The following is a 24,631-nucleotide window of genomic DNA, read 5'->3' on the forward strand; positions in this document are numbered from 1 at the left end:
TTACGCGTGTCGCTCTGTCTCTATTAGTGACACTGATAATTGACCGTTCGCAAAGACCCACCCACCCTTAATTACTGTTGTTATGTCCGACAAACAATGTCGCTCACAGTACACACGTTCTCAACATACATCGCGGAGCAAAGAGGAAACTGACAACGCGCCAACAGACAAGACACAGCAGGTTACTTCTGGTATGAAATAAGGTCTCAGGAACTCTCAGCTTTCAAATTGTCATTTTTTGAAAGAAATTAATACCGTTTTGTGGCTCTTTAATGTGTCAGATCACTGTATCGCCTCAGTTCAAACACGTGAACCGATCATCTTTTCATATGTACTTAAAGCATGAAATAAACATCAGAACGCATTTTATTTCAACCGCGGAACACACCATTTTTCAAGTTTAAGGCACGTTTACATATTTTCCAAGCCGATAATATAATGTGAAACCCATGAAAATGGTTTAAAAAAAGCACATGGCGCCATAGTTTCATCACTTTACAGTGACACAATGACCGTCTTTTTGCAGTAAAGGACTTGTTATAGTTTAATGAGTGGGAAGATGAGATGAAGCAATGCAAGGTTAGCTGCATTGAAAAAAGATGATCACACATGCATAAACAGCTTCTGATTGCGGCGAAGTTCACAGGATTTTGTTCACAGAATGATAGGAGTGCACATTTTAACATTTTATTATTTTTCACTCAGTATTTTAACTTAAGCGCTGCAAGCCATGCATACAGCGCCGGACATGACAGATTTTCTGGTACGCTAAACAAGTACTTTAAAGGAATTCCTTAGCTTATTGCCATTACTGTGGCAGCCAACAACAGCACTGCACACATTTTTATATTTAGTTATATTCAAAAAGTTTCGATTCAGTCAAACTGTTTTACCTCGTTCTAACATGGATTTATATGGGGACCGGCCATAGCTGTCAGACAAGATGGCAGATAGCAATGGCGGCACATAATATCCACATTCTGATTGGTCAGATTGCCTGTCAATTAAACTCCCGGTGAAATTTTTATAATTTTTTTTTTTTTTTTTTTTTTACAAATTTCTGTAATTTCACCAAACAGGATGGAATTTTTTTAAGGTTAGACTAACCAAATAATACTATGAAAAACCACAGAATTCATAAAATCCAATGATAAAACTAGGTTTTGTTAATTAAAACTCGTGCTACAAAAGACTAAAAGCATGGAATGAAAATGGCAACACCTGCTCAAAGTAAAAGTGAGCCCCAAAAAATTATGCAAATACACTACGGTTCAAAAGTTTGGGATCAGTAAGATTAAAAAAAAATTTTTTTTTTTAATATAATTAAATACAACCCGAATTCCAGAAATGTTGGGACGTTTTTAAAATTTGATAAAATGAAAACTTAAAGACTTTCAAATCACATAACAAATGTTTAAACTGAGAAATTTTACACTTTTATCCACTAAATGAGCTCATTTCAAATTTGATACAGGTCTCAAAAAAGTTGGCACGGGGGCAACAAAGGGCTGAAAAAGCAAGAAATTTTGAAAAGATTCAGCTGGGAGAACATCTAGCAACTAATTAAGTTAATTGACATCAGGTCTGTAACATGATTAGCTATAAAAGGGATGGCTGTATCCGAAATCGCCCCCTACACCCTCATTCACTATTCCCTACATTAGTCCACTCATACAGTTCACTTGAAGGAGTGAATGAAAACGAGTGAGTGAATTCGGACACTCAGTGCACCGGAAGGACTGCCGCTTTTGCATATTTGCTTGCTGTTTAATAATCATTTGAAACAGGCAGTTCCAGTAGTAAGATTGAAGGATTTATCTTGAACTCTTATGGAAATTATGTATAAACCCTAATAGTCAATTTACAATTAATTTGTACCTGTGTTGTATCACGCTGTGGACGAGTGCTTCTAAAATAAATGAATGGATGATTCAGCTGCGGGCGCCATCTTCTGGTGAGACGCGGGAATTCATTCGGCCCGCGACTCTCACAGTGCATTATGGGTTATCTCTAGCCGTTGAGTGTACATCAGTTGTACACTCGTTTTTGCGGTGCATTGTGGGATTGAATGAGTGCACTCGAGAACGTCCACTATGGTTTCGATCACCACTTAAAATGGCTGTCCCCTGTGTAGGGGGCGATTTCGGATACAGCCGATGTCTTAGAGAGGCAGAGTCTCTCAGAAGTAAAGATGGGCAGAGGCTCTCCAATCTGTGAAAGAGTGCATAAAAAGATTGTGGAATACTTTAAAAACAATGTTCTTCAACGTCAAATTGCAAAGGCTTTGCAAATCTCATCATCTACAGTGCATAACATTATCATGCGTAAGGGACAAGGCTGAAGACCTTTGTTGGATGCCCGTGGTCTTCGGGCCCTCAGATGACACTGCATCACTCATCGGTATGATTCTCATTCAGTCATTGACATTACTAAATGGGCCCAGGAATACTTCCAGAAACCACTGTCGGTAAACACAATCTGCCGTGCCATCTGCAGATGCCAACTAAAGCTCTATTATGCAAAAAGGAAGCCATATGTGAACATGGTCCAGAAGCGCCGTCGTGTCCTGTGGGCCAAGGCTCATTTAAAATGGACTGTTTCAAAGTGGAAAAGTGTTCTATGGTCAGACGAGTATAAATTTGACATTCTTGCTGGAAATCACGGATGCCGTGTCCTCCGGGCAAAAGAGGAGGGAGATCTTCCAGCGTGTTATCAGCATTCAGTTCAAAAGCCAGCATCTCTGATGGTATGGGGGTGCATAAGTGCATACGGTATGGGCTGCTTGCATGTGTTGGAAGGCATTATGAATGCTGAAAGGTATATAAAGATTTTAGAGCAACATATGTTCCCCTCCAGACGACTTGTATTTCAGCAGGACCATGCAAAACCACATACTACATCTATTACAACAGCATGGCTTCGTAGTAGAAGAGTCTGGGTTCTGAATTGGACTGCCTGCAGTCCAGATCTTTCACCTGTAGAGAACATTTGGCGCATCATTAAACAAAAAATACGTCAAAGAAGACCGCAAACTCTTCAGCAGCTGGAAACCTATATCAGGCAAGAGTGGGACTAAATTCCAACACCAAAACTCCAGGAACTCATAACCTCGATGCCCAGACGTCCAGAGGAGATGCTACACCATGGTAAACATGCCCCCGTCCCAACTATTTTGAGACCTGTAGCAGGCATCAAATTTGAAGCTCATTTTGTGCATAAAATTGTAAAATTTCTCAGTTTAAACATTTGTTATGCTCTATGTTCTATTGTGAATAAAATAATTGCTCATGTGATTTGAAATTCTTTTAGTTTTCATTTTATTAAAATTTTAAAAACATCCCAACATTTCCGGAATTCGGGTTGTAATTTATAAATTATAACAAATAATTAAAAAAAAAGAAATTAATACATTTACTATGCAAGGATGCATTCAACTGATCAAAAGTGACAGCAAGACATTTGATTTTACAAAAGATTTTCGAATAAATGTAAAAGAATTCCGGGGGGGGGGTGTATCACCATTTCCACAAAAAATATCAAGCAGCACAAATGTTTTCCACACTGATAATAATAAGAAATGTTTCTTGAGGACCAAATCAGCATATTAGAATGATTTCTGAAGGATCATTCATGTGACACTGAAATCTGGAGTAATAGTCACCAGTGTTAATTTTGACAGCAAATTTTGATTTAAATTTTAGTCAAAGTCTTTGTGTGCGGACAAAATTAAGCACTCTTTCGCGTCGTCACAGTTTTCAAATTTATGTATAGGTCTACTCTTCTCTTACTCCCAGATGCTGACATTTTTTAATGTTTTATGAGCTTTGCAGCAAGTGTATGATCATATCTTTACAGTTGAAATGTGCGCATCAACCCTCCCTTCCACGCAGGAGATTAGTTCTGAGTGGATCTCTATCCAATCGTCCCTCCCTAATATTTTCGTCTCCTTTTTAATCATTGACGAAAATTTCAATAGAATTTCGTCATTGTTTTTGTCATTCAAAAAGAGTTTTTATTTCATTATCGTCTTGGTTTCGTCTGTGAAAAAAATGTGATTGACGAACATTATGACAAATATTTTTCATCAAGGAAATTAACCCTGGCAATCACATAAATAAATTACATTCAAAAAGATATTAAAATAGAGATAAAATACTTAAAAGGACTGTGCGCTGCTCAATGTAAAACTCATTGTTAAGCAAATAGCTACCATGCAAGTACATCTTTACAGCAGAACATAATGAAGGATGGGGTGTACCAGAGGCATTTGCAGCATCCACACCAACACAGACAGCAGGTGTTGGGCCTCGGGTGACCAGGCGCCTGTGGGGGTCCTTCAATGCGTCCCTGCTGCCTTTTCCTCATTTCAACTCCACTCACACTCTGAGGCTGTGGACAGACACATCTGATTAGAAACAAAGCAGTGGGGGCTTAGGAACTGTGTTAGCTGAAGAGTCTTGTTAACTACATAAGTAAGGCCGAAAGAGATGATTAATTATTTGCAGATTCCAGGGAAAGATTTATGGTAGCTTTTACAATGCAAACGATCATAAGGATGCTCAGTAACTGAGCTTGTTGGACTGTTTCCTACTCTATTGTCGGATGCTTATTCAGCTGAAATCTACAAGAATGCACATGAGAGCGTGTCTGTAGAGACTGAGAGGCAGACAGAAAGTAACTCTTCAGACTACACATTCATTCCTCTGGCAAGATGCGAAATTAGTTTGAGCTGTAGGAGGGTGAGAGAGAGAGAGATGCTGGTGTGGCTGAAGCGTTCACTCCCCCAGCCCTGAACACACACAGGCAGTAGTAGTGTGGGATCTCACATGTTCTAACACATGAGCAAATGCAACAGTTTTCCCTTTTAGGTTTGTAAAAATGCAATGGCTGTCGCTTACGGTTTCTTAAAATTAATTAAATAAAACCATATGAATCATTCCTAAAAGGTTATTCTAGGGAAAACTAATTAGATAAATAGATAAGGTACAATGTCAAGGAAAAAATGTTTTTGAGACTAAATGAGTCATCGATATTTAGGTTCGTTTTACTGTGTAAAAAAAAAAAAAAAAAATGTTTTGATCAACATTTAGGAGCTTCCTAGTACATAGACTGAGGGCCACCAAATTCTCATTTTAGATTTCATAATGTCTTTACATTGGAAGCTTGGCACCAAATATGGATAAATCTCTGTGCAAATCAACATTTTTACCTATACTCAGGCAACCAGAGAGCAGACGTGAAATAAAATGGTTTTCAATAAATTCTTCCATGTTTGGTTCCCAATATCACTGGCTTGTTAAAAACAACATCAGAGCATAGATCTTAACCACAAACATTTTAATTGCATTGCATGTGTTTCCAAGAAGCACTCTACGAGGAGAGAAAATAAGCAAATGTTGTTACTGTGAGCTATGCTCCACTCGTGATCCATCACCATACCATTAACATGTCTTTGAAACACATGGGTGATTATTCTGTTTGACAGTTTTATTAATAGTGACCATATGGTCTCGGTACTATGGAAGCACCTTACTTGCATACACATGAGTAAAGTAATTCAAAAGATAATTTTGTCATATGTCATTTTGACATATGTGATATATATATTAAAACTATTAACAATTGTCATGTGATTCTGATCACTGATTAAAACAAATTATATATATATATATATATATATATATATATATATATATATATATATATATATATATATATTTATTAGGGGTGGCACGGTACACAGATGTCACGGTTCGGTACGTACCTCGGTTCGGGGAAACGGGAGCCCGCGAGCTAATTTCAAACACTCCTCTGCGCGCAATACAAGCCCTCGCACGCGCGTGATCATCCCCCACATCCTTGCACTCGATCTTCTCTCACCTGCTCACGCGAACACTTCTATTTTTGTCAGTCGTGGGGCGGGGCTTGCTGTTTTAATTGTTATCTCTAACGCCATTGGATACTTCCCCTTTTCCGGAAGTTGTGATTGGACGCCTGTGAAAAGGCGATCCATAATTCACATGTGACCTGAGACATGGCTTCATCAACAGACCAGATGCAAGTTGTCATTTATTTTTTTATTTTTTTTATAAATATAACATGGCTGTTTTAATGAAAATGAATTGCATGCATTGTCAGTAGAATACATCATTAGAATAAAAGTTTATTAACATAAATTAACATAAATTCTTCCGTTTACTAGTGATTACAATCTTGTGATGTTACAAAGATAAAACAGGACCATAAACCCTTTTTTATAGATTTTAATGACACATTTCCACGGTTATTAGCATGGTAAATCTACCAAAAAGGTTATTTGAAATTTTCATACAACATAAAGCTTGGGCTATATTAACTTTGCAAAATGAAAATAAAATAAAACTAATAGTCAACTTGTTGCTATATGCTGAATTAGTTGTAGTTCACCATTATATGCTTACCCAACCATATTTATATACAACCTCAAAAATGTGAGAAGTGTCCATTAAATACCGTATTGACCCGAAGTTTTTTCCTTGGAAATACATCTGAAAAAACGCGTTCGTCTTATATTCAGGGTCTAGACTTTGACATGTCAATAATACACCCACAACAATAGGTGGTGCCAAAAACACATAAAACGAGTGTGCCATGAAATATGTAATGTAATGTGTGTTGTAAAGATCGCGAATGAAAACAAATGAAAAAGAAAAGCTTACAGCAGCAAGATCGTGACTGTCATGTTAGCCTGATGGGAACAAACTTCCTCTGTAAGTGATTTTAAAACATAAGACAGTACCCAGATTTGAAGACTACAATAAGATTTCACGTCTACTGATAATAACATTTTGGTAGGCTACCATGTATGAGTTGGATAGCCTAATTGTTATATAATTCAGATGGGCTACCTGTTATTTCAATGGTATATCAACATTTTCCAATGTCATTGTTGATACATTTTACCAGTATTTACCATACTTTCAAAACAAAAATTAGAATTGGAAAAATATGCAATATGAAAATAATTTAAGAATAAATGTGTTTTACAGAGAGAGAAAAAAATAAAAATAAACAAGATTTGGTTTTCAAAAAGCCTTTTTCCAACAGGTACATCTGGAAAAAGGGGGGTCGTCTTATAATCAGGGTCGTCTTATATTCGGGACAATACGGTAATTGTAAGTAATAATAAGTGTTCCTGTGGCTCAGTGGTAGAGCATTGTGTTAGTAGCGCAAAAGGTCATGGGTTCAATTCCTAGAGAACACACAATACTGATAAAATAATAATAATAATGTATAACCTGAATGCACTGTAAGTCGCTTTTAAAGCGTCTGCTAAATGCATAAATGTAACTTGTAAATGTACATGACTGTAAATCCCAAATTGGTTCAAAGGACCTTTGGATGAATAAATTATTTGTTCATATAAATAAGCAAGAGTTGCTGTATAAACTTTTTAATATATTTTGTATTACTATGTCAAATTTTAGGGGTTGATGGTAATATATTATTTCATTGTAAGAGGGTTCTGCACTTTACCCTACTTATATTTATAAAAAAAATTAAAAAATAAATGACAACTTACATGCATCTAGTCTGTTGATGAAGCCATGTCTCAGGTCACATGTGAATTATGGATCGCCTTTTCACAGGCGTCCAATCACAGCTGACTTCCGGAAAAGGGGAAGTAACCAATGGCGTTAGCGATAACAATTAAAACAGCAAGCCCCGCCCCACGACTGACAAAAATAGAAGTGTTCGTGCGAGCATGTGAGAGAAGATCGAGCACGAGGATGTGGGGGATGATCACGTGCGCGCGAGGGCTTGTATTGTGTGCAGAGGACAAGTGACGTGCACGCGACTGTTTGAAATTAGCTCGCGGGCTCCCGTTTCCTCGCGTGTAGATCTGTTTTCCTCTCGCGGAAGTGATTTACCGTGCGCGCTAGCATAAGTGGTGCACTCGGTTATTAATGGCATAGATTTGACGCCATACTGTTCCAGCATTGCTAACTTGACAGCGCAGTTGGTACTTTATTAAAATAAAATACAGTGAGCCAAACATCAGCGCGTGCGCCTCTGTGTCACCGTTGGAACGCGACTGAAGTACAAAGCCTATCATTTACATAAATAATAGTTTAGCATTCAGATACCTTACATCGCAAATATGGAAATTTTATGGAATATTTGGATTTGTGCTGAATGAGAGAGGTAGGATACATGAGCACAAAGCTCCATTTCGCAAACAGTTGAGTGCGCAAGCCTTTAAAGTATAACGTTACGCGTTCAGAATCAGTAATTTACTGTCACTCTCAAGATGTACCAAACCTGTATGAATTTCTTTCTTCTGTTGAACACAAAATATATCTTGAAGAATCTGGTAACCAAACAGTTGCTGAAAGCCACTGACTTCCATTGTATGGAGAAAAAATAAAATAAATAAATAAATAGTATGAAAGTCAAAGGCTTCCAGCAAATGTTTGGTTCGAAATATAAAGCTAAATATAATAATAATAATAATGATGATGATGATGATAAATAATACAAATCTAAAACATTTTTTAAACTAAAAAAAAAAAGTAAAAAAAAAAAAGTAAAAAAAAAAAAGATAAAAATAAAAGATAATTTAAAGTATTAATAAACACTACATGCGCTATATACCAAGTCTTCTGCAGACATTTGATACATTTGTCTGAAGAACAGACTGTCAAAATGGTTTCAAAAGCTATAAAGGTAAATAATGACAGATGTTTCGTTTCACAGCTAACTATACATTTAACCCCTGCACCACTTCAGGTGTTTTGTGGCCTTTATGGGACTGGAATTAGACTTGCCTCATTACTCTATTCAATTAATCACTTTAAGCTCTACAAGTCGTTTGCGTGAACTGCAAATAAATAATGTGACAATACACTTTGGGAAACCCTGGTAAACATGATGCCTCACACTATGCCTTCAATAAATTTGTTCATTTTAGCACAAAGCTTTTTGGAAACTGATCTTTTGGCAGGGTTTGGCAGCACAAACACCATATCACATCACCTAGACATCTGATCCAAATATTTAGGGACAAACAGTCTAGGCACTAAATGGACAAGCTGGAGGACTGGGATGATATCAAATTATCATTTCCCAGTATGGTATTGGTAAATATCCCATAACCACATAGCCACAGGGCATTTGGTTGGCTGACTTTTTGTCGCAACGTGTGGTGCATAATTTAAAGATTCACTGCTGATTGAAATGCATTGCTGTGATAAAGGACACAAAGCTCACAACAGCCAATTTTTATGTAAGAAAACAGCATTAAATATGCTACACAAAATTTGCTCTCTAAAATAAATATATAAAGCACACTGCATATGAAAGTAAACATTGTTTGTTATTTAGTATTAGTATAGTGCTTGTACTAAAGTAACAGCAGTGTATCGTTTTCCTGGTCTCATTACATACCATCAATATTACTGATATCACATATGCCAAAATATGAATACTCTGAATATTTAGTTAAACAAAGTCCTTACCTCTAAATTCATCCTTACACTTAAAAAAAAAAAAAAAATTTTGTGATAAACAGCCCTGCTACCTGGTGATGAAAGCTCAGTTTGTCTGGAATGTAACGTGAACACTCTTTGAGAGTTTACCCTAATGGAGCTTCATAAACCAAATATGCAAAACATAATTATCATCAGTTATTCAGTGCCAGGCAATGGAAAACACGCATCCTGATGCAAAACACACTGAGGAGTTCCTTTGTTCACATCTAGAGCATTGACCAACAGCTCTGCACAATATGTAAAACAAGTTGTATTGAGGAAAAAACAATTATACAGCAGACTCAGTCTGATTTCACAGCAAGTTATGTATCATTTTATAACATATTGTGCGAAAAACAAAAAGTGTCAGGGCGCTAAAAACTAGCAGACAAATGTATGAGACAATATTTGGCTATTTTGAGATTAACAGCCAAAAACTATGCCCCCTTTGCTGTCTTGTTCTGTTTTTAGATATTTTTAGTGAATTTCTTGCAAATATTCTGTCAAAACTGTTCATGGTCATTGTATTTGTAGGTGTCTCCATTGATTTAAAGAGATAGTTCAACCAAAAAAAAAATCTGTCTAATTTAATTTTGATATAAAATCCTGATAATTTATTTCAAACATGTCTTTTCTTTCTTCATCATAAAAAATGATATTAGGAGAAATTTTTCAGTGGTTTTATCCATGCAATACAAGTAAATGGTCACAAAACCTGTTTGGTTATAAACATTCTTCAAAATATCTTCTTTTGTGTTCAACAGAAGAAAGTCAGTCATATAGGTTTGTAACAACATGATGGTGAGTACAGTGGCATGCGGAAGTTTGGGAACCCCTTGCACCACTTGAATAATTTTAACAAAATGCATGTTATTTTGTATTTAGTACTGTCCTGAGTAAGATATTTTACGTAAAAGATGTTTACATTTAGTCCACAAGACAAAAAATAAAATAAAATAAAAATAAAATAGCAGACATTATTAAAATAACCCCATTCAAAAGTTTGGAAACCCCTGGTTCTTCATACTGTGTGTGGTTACCTGGATGATCCACGACTGTTTTTTTGTTTTGTGATGGTTGTTCAAGAGTCCCTTGTTTGTTCTACTCAGTTAAACTGAGAACTGGTCTTCAGAAAAATCCTCCATGTCCTGCGGAATCTTCAGTTTTCCAGCATCTTTTGCATATTTGAACCTTTTCCAGTGACTATTTTGAGATCCATCTTTTCACACGGAGGACAATTGAGTGACTCAAACGCAACTACTAAAAAAAGGTTCAAACACTCACTGATGCTCCAGAAGGAAACACGATGCATTAAGAGCCAGGGGTGAAACAAACTTTTCAAAAAGTTTGGGGGTTCCCAAACTTTTGCATGCCACTGTAAATGACGACAGGATTTTTATTTTGGGGAGAACTTTCCCTTTAATTAAATGTTCTCAACTATAGTGATAAAGTACTGCCCTGGACAATGCACACAACTGACCAATCAGAATCAAATATTCTAGAGCAGTGGTTTTCAATCCTGCTCCTCGGGACCCACAGCTCTGCACATTTTGCATGTCTCCCTTATCTGACACACTCATTTGAGTTCATGGAGCTCTTTCCTAATGAGCTGATGATCTGAATCAGGTGTGTAAATTAGAGAGACATGCAAAATGTGCAGAGCTGTGGGTCCCCAGGAGCAAGTTTGAAAACCACTGTTCTAAACAGTGGTTTTCAAACCTGTCCTGGAGGCACCCCTGCCCTGCACATTTTGTATGTCTCCCTTATTACACACCCAAATCAAGTCTTGCAGTCTCTACAAATGAGCTGATGATTTGAATCAGGTGTGTTAGATGAGGGAGACATGCAAAATGTGCAGGGCAGGGGTGCCTCTAGGACAGGTTTGAAAACCACTGTTCTATGTAAAAATGTATGTTAATAAAAGGGCTTTCCAGAGAAACAACAGGCAAAGATAATCTGTCTGGGACATAATAATTCTTCAGCCTTTGGTGTGGGTTTCGGTTACAGATATTGAGATATCTAACCAAAAGTTCAATCTTAAACATGCACACACTACACATCTTCAAAGAAATATTGTTTTTCTGTTCCAGTAATGATTGCTGAACGGATTACAAATGCTTTTTAAAGTCTGAACATTTTTATGATTCAAAATAACAGGAGAGGTTTCTTTAATTGTGCATATCTCTAACAACAAGCATTTGAGCACTCACTTCTCTGCTTAAAATACATTACAGTCTGCACTCGTGAATTACATTACAAAGTGTGAAAATGCCTCTGCGTGCGAGCATGCTCAGATGCCGCAGTCGTCCCGCCTCTAACCCCCTTCTCCCACTGGAAGTCTCATGCGCCCTTGTGCACTTCCCCATACACATTCCATGGCAGCAAGTGATGCATAGCATAGGCCATGGCTGGCTGCACAACAGAAGCCTCCTAGAGCCGTTACCCACAAAACCTAGCTCAAGAAACATGTCACACCGCAGTTCCGATACATGTGATAATCACACAGGGGCCCGTTTCGCCCACATTTCTCACCTTGCGCAGCATCACATCAACGCTCGGCAAACACGTCTTGTGATTTTCCACATCATCAATGCACTTGCAATCACTCTAGGAGAGGACCCCCCCCCCCAACTTACCATGCAAATTAGCAGCAATCCATCCGAAGATCAGGTAAGAAAATCATGACTGTAATGTCAAACGTTGAGACGTGCAGAGTGCTGGAAAACAAAATGTGGCCTCTTGTATCTTCTCTTATCATGCCTGATGGAGAATGCAGGAGGTGGGTGGAGGTAGGTTTCAAACACCTGGTATTTGCAGGCACACCCTTTCCTTGAGTCAAGGGCTAAATGATCCAGGATAAGACATCTGGGAAATAAATCAAAAGAAAACATCAGAACTGCTTTAATCCAGGGCTATAAATACTAATAAGCGTGAATAAAGTAAGTTTACTCCAAACTAAAAGATTAATGGTAATTCTCACTTAGTGCTGGGTAGATTGCTTCTGAAACGGATTACAATTTATATTACTCAAATTTGTAAGATTGCACTCAAAGTCTAATCTGATTATTTCTGGACTTCTTATAATCTAATTCTTATTTAATTAGTGTTCGCCACAAGAATAATAATGTGCTGTTTGACAAAATGAAGCAAAAAGGAAATGCACTTTTATAAATAACACAAAGAATAGTCAGCATGAAATAAGCATTCATCCTGTTTTTTTTCTAAATGCACGTTAAAGATCTTATTATGAACAACTCATCCATGCATATGTAATGTTACGTCATAGCGTGCATAATGTAATCATGTCATAACTGGACCTTCACTCTTTAAAATAAAGTTTCCAAAAGGGTGTTTTTGCAGTGATGCCATAGAACATTGGTCTCAAACTCAATTCCTGGAGGGCCACAGCTCTGCACAGTTTAGCTCCAACCCTAATCAAACACACCTGATCCAGCTAATCAAGGTCTTCAGGATCACTAGAAACTTCCAAGCAGGTGTGATTTGGAGCTGGTTGGAGCTAAACTCTGCAGAGCTGTGGCCTTCCAGGAATTGAGTTCGAGACCACTGCCATAGAAGAACCATTTCTGGTTCCCAAAATAACCTTCCAGTGAACAGTTCCTAAAAGAACCATTTTGAAGAACATTTGAAAAATCGAATTGAATTTTTCATCGAGAACATTTTTCGACTATAAAGAACCTTTTCTGCATTTGAAAGGTTCCATGGATGTTCAAGGTTCTTCACAGAACCATTGATGCCAATAAAGAACCTTTATTTTTAAGAGTGTTCGCTGAAAATGACAGACGTATTGCTGGTATGGTACTGTCTGAAAAGATCTTGTCTACTGCTACTTCCGTTTGATCGCAACTTAAAATGAACTGTTGCATGTTCTGATAAAATTCAAATAGCTAATTAATCAAATATTCAAACAGTGCTAATTAAAATATTCAAACAGTGCTAATTAACCTTTCTTTCGTTAATATTAGACTACATAAGTCAACTGGTTAACTAGTAAATTTGAGTCTTTAGTGAAGAATTTATTATAAGACATTAAATTTTGGAAAGCAAAGATTGCATTGCAGTGCTATTGTCCCCATAAAATTAATAAAAACAAAAAATAAATCTAATAATTTCATAATGTGCAGATTACATGTCCTCCTTTACTATCTGACACCGGTAACACTATTGTAATCTCAATAACCCTTAAACTTAAAAAAAAACAAAAAACAAAGAAACAAAAAAAAAAAACATTTTGGTTAGGCTTTTTCCAACAAGTGAAAAGAAGTCAATATTTCTGCAAGGCAATACACTGCAATGCTACCTTAATCTTACATTATCTATCACAGAACATTTTGAAAAACCCAAGCATATCAGTAACAGAAAGTATATTAAGTACAGATTTACTGGCTTTCATTTTCAGTGTATTTTCATTTCATTTCAGCGTTCAATAGTGAAACAAAAATGCACAAATCTGTGCATTTCATTTGTGTGGAGCGGGTTACTATTGCTTGGTTTTAATGAATGGATTCATAACTGACATATTTTATTTGACACCCGAAATGTTCCCCACATGAAACAGATTGTTTTACACAACCAGCTGCATAGTAAAACCAGAAGCACAAGTGAATGGGAGGAACTTCACAACTTGTATGATGATGAATGGTCGAGCAATCAGCCCTCCTCCGGAAGGAAACTCTCATCAATAACAGAATGCAGGAAAAATAATTACTGGCAAGTCCGAGAAATAATATACAAACTCAAAAAAATATATATTTAATTTAAGGTCAATCGAGAGAAAATGGTCGGCTACGAAAGAGGTAAATATAAAAGGTGCATTAGGACAAAAAGTCACAGTTTAATTTCTAAAGCATAACTATACAACACAATGTTCCGTGATATACAGATATAGACGGCTGTCATCCCGTTATTCGCCTTCATTCCCGGTTGCAGTGGCTGTCTGTGGAATCAAAAGCGGCTGTGTGTCAAATCCTACCGAGGATCCTACCGAGACAGCATATTTAAGCATCGTTGGAACATTAACGATAGTTTAAACGCCCCTACGAAGTCACCAAACGCCGGCGAGCGTTATAAATGCTGTTGGAACATCTCAGCCGCTCGAATATTGTCCAATAATGCCATCTAGGTAGGCAGCTCGCTAGGTTTTGCGACACAGCCAGGCATCTTTACTAAAGTCATCGCAGGTAAAGCCTAAATCATTTCTATCACAAGACAGCGCGGTGCAATTGAAAGTAATGGGGAAACTGTTCCCTAAAACCGCGCTATTTTTCACAGGCCAAATGTAACTGCCACTTTATTCTATTTTCGCAGCCGCTCTTTGATTTTCTAAGCTCAAGGAAGCACGGCTAGCGCGTTAGCTGGCGAGCTAGCGGGACCTCCAAGACCGTTAAAGAGCGTATGTCGCCTTACCCCTTTTGTTCTAGATGTCAGTCTTCTAAAAGGGTGTCGTTACACGTGTTTATGCGGATATCGGGGGTATCACGCGTTGAGATTGCATGCTGCCGTTTTATCTCCATCAGCGGTGTTTTCCGTCCATCCGCCCAACTTCAGCACCGAGCGAGCCAGTGGAGACGCCCTGCGCATGCGCGGCGGAGCTGTCAGCTCACGGAGCGCGAGGCGAGCTGCGGACAGGGTGCAGAGGCGCAATGACAGGCTGAGATTCTGCTCTCTCACAAAAACTGCCTGCTGCACTAATAAATATACATGCACAACACACATAGCCGGCGTAAAAAGGCCCTGTGGATCACTATAAAACATTGTCAAAAACATTGTCGGCTATGTTGTAAAAGGAAAAATTGTCCTGTTGTGACAAGTGATGGTTTACTTTAAACGGTTAGTATGTACTAGTTACTATTTAAAGACAAGTAATATATATATATATATATATATATATATATATATACTCTAAAAATGCTGGGTTAAATACAACCCAGCGCTGGGTAAAATATGGACGGACCCAGCGATTGGGTTACTGCCCAGAAGGTTGGGTTAAACATTTAACCCAACTGTTGGTTGAAAACAACCCAGCATGTGTTCTGTCCAATATTTACCCAGCACTGGGTTGTATTTATTATATATATATATATATATATATATATATATATATATATGCCCTATATAAACAGCAATGTTACAAATGAGCAAAAAATTTAATTTTAAATTACATTTTTAATAGAATATTTATTTATTTATTTTTTGTTTATTTATTTTACAATTTCAGTTACTTTATTGACAAATGTTTTGCAAACTGTATCCAATTTGCATACAATAGAATTGCTAAAGCACCAATAGCCAACAAAAGTAATAAAATAAAAATATATACCTACAATACAGAAAATAACTTGCTGCAATACAGTAGAATTTCATCAAAATATGTATGTATCTTTCATACAGTTTAATTTTTTAATGTTGAAGTCTAAATGACTCATATGGGCCTGATTATCATGCAAAGCTACTGAACAACAAAAATGCAAGGAAGAAAACAACCACCTAACCAGCACTGAAATAAAAATACATAACTTCTGCCTGGTGAAATGTATATTTAAATATCACAAGGCTGAATAAATAAGCAACAAATAAAAAGCAACATATATTTATGCATTATATTTATTTTGTATTATGTTTTTTTTTTCTCCTGACACTTGAGAAATCTCTTGACCGATTCAAATTCAGTTATAGAGATGATTTGATTTGATTAGCTTACATACAAATCAGAAAATTATAGAAGACTGTATAATTCTTCATTATAAATTATGTCTGTACACACACAAAAAGCAATTTATAGACATAAATATTTAAGATGACTGTTTTTAATGCATTTCAAATAGACCAGATAGAATGATGCTACAAACCACCATTGCAACACTTTGCTATCCACTAGGAGGCACTGAGACCACAGCACTCTGGTCATATTAGGATAAGCCTTAAGTGACCACCTCCATCAAACTGATGCTTCTCTTTATCATGCCTGTAAGGTGCAGATATACAACTCTTTATAGTGGTTATTAAGTAAGACCGCCAGCTGGGAATTGTTTGTTTATTGACAGATAACCCATAATGCTGTCAGTTCTTTTTGAAAATAATGACAACAGATAGCCAGTCTAGTGTAAATCAAAATATTAGTAGCATTAGCGCATAATTTCTATAATGTTTTATAATGGCATCTTCCTTTTCATGCTTAATATTACACATCATTTGTAGTGCTTTGTGTGAAACTTTATATGAAACAGCATGAGATCAGATCACACACTCTGACTCTGGCGTCATCGCAGTCATTATTGATGTTTTCTATTGTTTCCTAACTGTATTAACAATATTCTAATAATTCTTTAACAACAATATCTGTGAATAAAATACTTTTCATTTTTCATTTCATTCATAATGATATATCATTTCTAATACCACAGCATGTAAAAAAAAAAAAAAAAAAGCTTATTAGAGCTACATTGTATAAACCACTTAAATTTGTATATATATATATATATATAATATATATTACTAAATCACCCCTCTGCTGTACAATTCAAAACATTAGAGGAAGCCCACCTGTGCCTTGGAGCTAGAGCTTGTCCCCAGACTACTAAAACTTGCTTCTTGCACCTGTGAAAAGATGCTAAAGATAATTTCCAGTCCAAATAGCTGTTCCACAATCTCTCTCTCTCTCTCTCTCTCTCTGACGTCTCAGTTATTTTATTGTAGAGCAAATAACTTTATATCATGTCAATAAATGACATCAGCTAATAAAATGTAAACAAAGGCAAGTTATGTTTCCATGTTGCTTGGTTCTGTGGTCAATCCTTGGTCGTGGAATCGTGTATCATCATGAGCTTGTTTAAATAAAGGGTCTAATCAAAAACACTCGTGGATCACACCTCTTCTAAACATTAAAGCAGTACAGGTGCCTAGCTTTTGGTTTTGGTTTCTTTAGGATATGATTTATTTGTTTATGTTGTAGATGTACTGAATGGCTTCCTATCAGGGTTTTGTCCTTGAATGCTTCAGCAAAATGTTCCCTCTATTAATCTTAATACTTGAGTCATCTAAGCAGGTGTATCTAGCAGTGCAAGTGTGTAAGACCAATGTTTGCCATTATATTAGCATTTTTATTAACACTTGATGTTTAGTATTTAACTTACCACTTGACTGGTAGTTGGCTACTGTTATATAAATGGTTGGCACACGTACAAATATTCTCTTAGAGAGAACAGAAATGTGACAAGAATACAAATTAATGTACATGAGTTCTAGAGGTTCTGATTATTCATCAGGGTTGGAACAACTATTTTGTGTGACTTTTATATGTGGTCCCCCTATAATGAACAATTCACAAATTTGCATGAGATTCTATTTGAGCTCCACGCTCACCCCCACCTCAATTCAATTGACCATTTAGAGGATTCTTTTCAGAAAACATCACAGTTACATCAGGTCAGCTGAGCACACCTATGCACAACTGCATATTTTTAATGCAGAAAAAGGTACAGTGGGTACGGAAAGTATTCAGACCCCCTTAAATTTTTCACTCTTTGTGAAGAGATTGCAGCCATTTGCTAAAATCATTTAAGTTCTTCCCACCCCCCCTATATAAGACCTTACAGCTCACAGTGCATGTCAGAGCAAATGAGAATCATGAGGTCAAAGGAACTGCCTGAAGAGCTCAGAGACAGAATTGTGGCAAGGCACAGATCTGGCCAAGGTTACAAAAAAATTTCTGCTGCACTTAAGGTTCCTAAGAGCACAGTGGCCTCCATAATCCTTAAATGGAAGACGTTTGGGACGACCAGAACCCTTCCTAGAGCTGGCCGTCTGGCCAAACTGAGCTATCGGGGGAGAAGAGCCTTGGTGAGAGAGGTAAAGAAGAACCCAAAGATCACTGTGGCTGAGCTCCAGAGATGCAGTCGGGAGATGGGAGAAAGTTGTAGAAAGTCAACCATCACTGCAGCCCTCCACCAGTCGAGGCTTTATGGCAGAGTGGCCCGACAGAAGCCTCTCCTCAGTGAGCCTCTCCTAAAAAACACCTGAAGGACTCCAAGATAATGAGAAATAAGATTCTCTGGTCTGATGAGACCAAGATAGAACTTTTTGGCCTTAATTCTAAGCGGTATGTGTGGAGAAAACCAGGCACTGCTCATCACCTGTCCAATACAGTCCCAACAGTGAAGCATGGTGGTGGCAGCATCATGCTGTGGGGGTGTTTTTCAGCTGCAGGGACAGGACGACTGGTTGCAATCGAGGGAAAGATGAATGCGGCCAAGTACAGGGATATCCTGGACGAAAACCTTCTCCAGAGTGCTCAGGACCTCAGACTGGGCCGAAGGTTTACCTTCCAACAAGACAATGACCCTAAGCACACAGCTAAAATAACGAAGGAGTGGCTTCACAACAACTCCGTGACTGTTCTTGAATGGCCCAGCCAGAGCCCTGACTTAAACCCAATTGAGCATCTCTGGAGAGACCTAAAAATGGCTGTCCACCAACGTTTACCATCCAACCTGACAGAACTGGAGAGGATCTGCAAGGAGGAATAGCAGAGGATCCCCAAATCCAGGTGTGAAAAACTTGTTGCATCTTTCCCAAAAAGAGTCATGGCTGTATTAGATCAAAAGGGTGCTTCTATTAAATACTGAGCAAAGGGTCTGAATACTTAGGACCATGTGATATTTCAGTTTTTCTTTTTTAATAAATCTGCAAAAATGTCAATTCTGTGTTTTTCTGTCAATATGGGGTGCTGTGTATACATTGAGGGGGGGGGGGGGGGAACTTAAATGATTTTAGCAAATGGCTGCAATGTAACAGAGTGAAAAATTTAAGTAAAATTTTACTAATCCACACGACTCCTGTCCCTCAATTAAAATCTTGTGAAACGAATCCATCAAGACGTTTTTAACTTAAAATCAAACCTTTTTGAAGCACCTTCATTTTTAAGAGTGTTAAGCAAATTTAAATGTAATTTTAAGAACTATTCCTTTAAGCTAAAGTTATCATGTTTATTTAATTTACTCATTTTTAGTGAAATCTTTTTGGATATTATATATAGTTTTTTCCTCATCAGTGTGTCTACATTATTGCTCTGCAATTTACAATTGCATTGATTTAAGAAAAGACAGCTTGTAAAATGTATCTTGCAGTATTGTGGACTGGTTATTAGGGCTCTGAATATGTACTTCAGCTTAGTGATCAGGCCCTTTGGCTTTAACCACCTCATTACCTCAACAGCTCTGTTGCTGAAACGCCAGCAGATGTACGATGATTAGAAAGGACCTATAGAGGTTACCTTGTGAACCTATAATGATACAATGTATATACATTCATATAATGTAAGAAATTAAGCTTCCAAAGGGGGATTTTGCTGTGATGCCATAGAACCATTTTTCGTGGCTTCATTCATCTTTTATGCACAAGAACTTGGTCTACTTAAGGAAACAAAGATTCAGACAATGGTGACGGACCTTAAACAAGGCTTGTCAAGAAATGGCATTTCAGTCCAATCAGTGAAAAACAGCTTTGTGTTTTTCTCATAGGTTTTGACGATAAAGGTCTCTTGCTGCTTATTAAGATCAAAGAATTAAAATTTTAAATTTCCGTTGCTCATTATTTCACAGAATGCAGTGTCAAAGTCCCATGACCTTTGGATGAAATATCATTTTGACATTTATCTCCCCTGTAAAGGCCTTGTTTAAACTGTTGTGGAGGACATTAATTAATGGAGAGATTTCTCTAAGGGTGATTCAGGGTTTAAGTTTAGTCCAGAAAAAATAGGACATAAAAAGTCCTTCGTCCTTGGCACATGCTTTGTAGTTGAAACATCATATACATTAATGGGTGTTATGGCAGAGTGCCTGTTTAATACATAATGCATAATTATAATTTTAGTCTGCCCTTGAGTTGCCCATCTATATCATATTCATTTTTACATTCACATTTCATACTTTACATTTAACAATCTGGGATCTCATTACACAATTTACTGGAAAAAAAAAAAACAACGTTACATGAATAACAATCCCTCCTCTGCCAGTGTACTGCCACAAATCATTAAAAAAAAACAACAAAAAAACACTGACCTGAAAAAACATAAGGTTATGGCAACAAGATATAAATCCAAGTCATGATTTCGCTTAAATTTGCACCACAAGCTGATAAAGTAGAAACTGCAATTATGTTTTGTTCACTAGCAATCTAAGACAGGTTAATTATGCCAAAGTCTTTAATTTAACGGTTTGTTTAGTAATTCACTGAAGAATCTACCATTAACCTATGTTTAATATTCCCCTCATTTAAAGAAACATTCACTGTTTCTCCACCCATAAGAAATAAAGAACACACAAGATCTCTTTAATATCTCTGCTGTTCTTCTAGTCAGCAATAAAGATTAAATTTTCCTTAAAAAAAAGACCCCAATAATCTCACATCTCCTTTTCAAACTACTAATTGCCAAGAAAATAAAATCTGCAATCAAAACTCAGAGACATCATTATGAGCCCAAGCATTTCTCATCTAATCATACAACATATTCAGTAAATCATGCATCTTCGTGAAGTCTCCAATAAAATAAAGCAATACAATTTTTCCTCTGGGCATCACGATTTCTTGGATTTTTCTCTCTCATTTCATGTTTGATATTATGAATCAATGTTTTATCAAGTCATTTCAGAGAGGGTGCAGTAATGTGCATTCAGGAATGCAAGAAATTTGAGGAGCATAAAATGTATTCGTGGAGGGTTTGTGGGTGCTGATTAGCATTGCTAATAATTATAATTATTCTGATTACCTTCAAAATCAGCTAATCATTTAGTCTCTCACCAAACTCAAAAGGAGTCGTTATGGGATTGTACACCTGGTCCTCAGTGAGATCAGCTGTTCAAAGCATAAATGTCACCAAAAGATGAACATCTGAAAGGTAACTCCAGGCAGACAAGCTTGAGTGAACTTTTTTGGCAGGTGCTGCTTACTCGCATCTGATTGAGATGCGTGAACCATACATCTTTCTACACTGTCATGACATTAACACGGCCATTTCTTTCGAGAATTTGACAGAAAACCTTTTCAGGCACCTTTCACACTTCACCCAAAATGTCTCATCCTGTATGATTCAGTGGTCTGGATGGCCACACACCTCATGACTGTGATGGCTTCTTGAGTCTTCATTGAATCTTAACTATACAAAGATGTTCGGTGACAACATTAATCTTGAGCGAGAAAGACTGATAGCTTCAGTTCTCAGCTGAAACATTTTGAGTCAAATGTCAATTATGGATTGTGTGCCCCAGGTCTCGCTGTGTCTGAAGCATCATCAGCTGTGATTTATGTGCCCCTGTGGGAGTGACATTCTCAGTCACAGTGTCCACATCTCTTATGATTGCTGGTGGCACAGCACTCTGTTCTGGCTCTTTATGTCCTTCACCTGGCCAGCATGCTTCCCTTTACAGCCCTTCAGCTGTCTGAGGACACTTTTCCATCTGGACTGCGGTTCACTTAATGTGATTATTGTTTTTTAGTATTTTATGATGAATAGAAAGCTAAAAACTGTATTTATTTGAAATGGAAATCTTTTGTGTCATTGTTAATGTCTTTACTGTTACTAGCTGTCGATTAGTTTGATGTTTCCTTGATGAATAAATATATTAAATATAAAATACATTAAAATTAAACAAGCCACCTTTTGCTATTTAGACTCTATTCACATCTATTCACTGTCTTTGCAACAGTTGTCATTGCTACAGCTTTTATTGACACAACAGTTGCAAAAGCTGCATGACATTGTAACAGGCTCACAAAACAATCTAAGCTGAAATATGCTGAACAAACTAATAATGTCCAGGATAAAAAATAAACAAATTAATAAACTTCAGCCATTCTTTTCTTGGAACATTTTACAGTCAGAAGGTTCACAAAGATCTGCAGATGCTGCCCAAGGATAAACATGTTTGGCAAACATCTACATCAAACTCATACTGTTAACATCTGAAATATCTTGCTCTTGTTCTAAAAGCTATCCTAATTTCAATTTTACTTTCAAATGTTTATATGGACTGAAGAGGGAGTTTTGAGTTCTGAAAGCATGTTTAGAGTACATGATTTTATAAGAGAAAAGGAAGGAAAATGATTTTTCACGATATTCACATGCCTTAATTTTTGAGAACAGATGCAGATAATGAGATCTGAGGAAGTAATTTACGTAAATGTCTACAAAAGTGCTCCGACAAAAGCCCTTATGCTTGTTTGCTGCAAAAACCAGAGAACTTCGTCATATCCCACATGTACCTAAAATGAATGTGAAAATCCACTGATGTGCATCCGTTTTAGTGGTCACAAACACTCCTAAGTAGACACTCACGGGCAGACACACACCCACATGCACACACAAAAATCTCCGATGACTCACTTTTCCATCAGTTGCCATGGACACCCAGCTTTCCCCCAGCTGGAGAGCACAATACAATTACAAGGCTCTAATTATCTGCCATACAACCTTCCCCAACCCATTAGAAAGAAAAAAATGAATCTTAAATTCCCTCTCTTACTACAATTCCACATATTATGTCTCACTACATCTTATGTTTGAATTAAGAGAAGGAGCCAGCTGAATGCATCAGTATGGGAGTTGGTGTGTGTGTGTGTTATACCACAGTGTGACATTGTAGCATACACGTGAAATAATGTTTATATTGGCTGCCACCTGGTGAACAGGATAGTGTTAAGTGTTAGTGTTACTGTGTCTTCAAGTTTAGAAAAGAGGTGGAATGAGTCCCTGAACAGAGCGAGGATCGATGTCAAACGTAGTAGTCAGTAAGCATCAGCATTAGCTGCTTCTATCTTAATATACTGAGAAAGATTTGCCAGTTCTTGCCATGAGATGTTACTCCACTCTTGCACCAAGGCACTTGCAAGTTTTGAACACATAGACACATGGTAACATTTGGTTTGCCATTGCGAGGATGATCAGCCATCCTTCTTGTGTCCCTGTAGAACTGTCTTACATTACACTGTCTCCCTTAGGCATGTTATATTACGGACATTGCAGTTTATTGCTCTGGCCACATCTGCAGTCCTCATGCCTCCCTTTAGCACGTGAGCAGGGACTCTGGACATCTTTCTTCTGGTGTTTTTCAGAGTTAGTTGAAAGGTCTTTTTAATGTCCTAAGTATATATGTTTAATTGCCTACTGACTGTAAACCATAAGTGTTTTAAAGACTGTTCCATGGGTGCACGTGCAATCATTTATGGTTCACGGAACAAGCATGCATGAAAAACATTGTTTATCACTGTCGAGGGGTTTAGATTACATCTACTAATGCATCAGGCAAGTGTGGTTGGCATACTGTGTGAGAGCTGATGATACTGTAAGACCCACTGAAGTGCATAATCTTTTAGTGACATTTCTCTGCATTACCAGAGATACTCACTCTGTAGCTTATTATACCTCATAATCTCACAAGTACTTCTGTATTTGTATGCTGGTGGTTTTTACTTTAATGCTTCAGAACATAATCACTCAATGAGTCCAGATCAGAAGGAAAACTCATTTAAACCCTTTTATCCATTTGATATTTCTCAAATGTTGCATAAATAAATAAAATGAGGGGTAGCAGTAAATATCTACTTGCTGAAAATACTGAAAATGATTGAAGGGGGTCCAAATGTTGTAGCTGATTTTCAATGTCCCCGAAATATCCATAAATGTGGGTTATTGTAGATTGAACATTACAGTGCTCTGCCATGCAATTTATGTTTGAAAGGATGAATGCTTTTCCATTTACTTGATTTGATGAATTTTCTTTGTCATTGGTCATAGGGAGGAATGGCGAGTCTGGGTTATATTAAGAAAAAAGAACAAAATAAGTCGTAATTAAGGAAATAATTTTTTTTTCAATGTAAAGGGAAAATATCTGCCATATTGGCAGTAAAGCTACTCTCTAGAGATCAGACAAAACAGTGTCTCTCTCAAGCGGCAACCTCCTGCTCCCTCTCGTGAAGCCAACACGGAAGTGTCTAAAACTGCAATTCATCGACTGGCCGCTAGAGGCTGGTTGCAAAAGGCTGGTTGTTAAAATGCCCAACTTTATAGCAGAAAAAAACATGTTTACAGCCTGGTGCAAAAAAATGAT

At 37.2% G+C, this 24,631-nt stretch overlaps 1 protein-coding gene across 3 annotated transcripts in view; it reads right to left on the reverse strand.

The window, feature by feature from the left end:
* rgs17 (regulator of G protein signaling 17) overlaps positions 1-15,139 on the reverse strand; it is a 28,168-nt gene extending 13,029 nt beyond the window's left edge. Inside the window, exons 1-3 of one of the 3 annotated variants that reach the window (XM_058795000.1) lie at positions 14,934-15,139; positions 12,146-12,374; positions 4,259-4,389 (exon numbers count right to left, since the gene is read on the reverse strand). In XM_058795000.1, the coding sequence (XP_058650983.1) occupies positions 4,259-4,389; positions 12,146-12,148 (134 nt within the window). In that variant the 5' untranslated portion in view covers positions 12,149-12,374; positions 14,934-15,139. Of the gene's footprint in view, positions 1-4,258; positions 4,390-10,549; positions 10,754-12,145; positions 12,375-12,489; positions 12,510-14,933 lie in introns of those variants that run through there. The other 2 variants (XM_058795001.1, XM_058795002.1) reach the window with 2 other exon arrangements.
* Between the last annotated feature and the right edge of the window lie 9,492 nt (positions 15,140-24,631).

This window comes from Onychostoma macrolepis, chromosome 13 (genome assembly GCF_012432095.1).
Source record: "Onychostoma macrolepis isolate SWU-2019 chromosome 13, ASM1243209v1, whole genome shotgun sequence".
Lineage (NCBI taxonomy): Eukaryota > Metazoa > Chordata > Actinopteri > Cypriniformes > Cyprinidae > Onychostoma > Onychostoma macrolepis.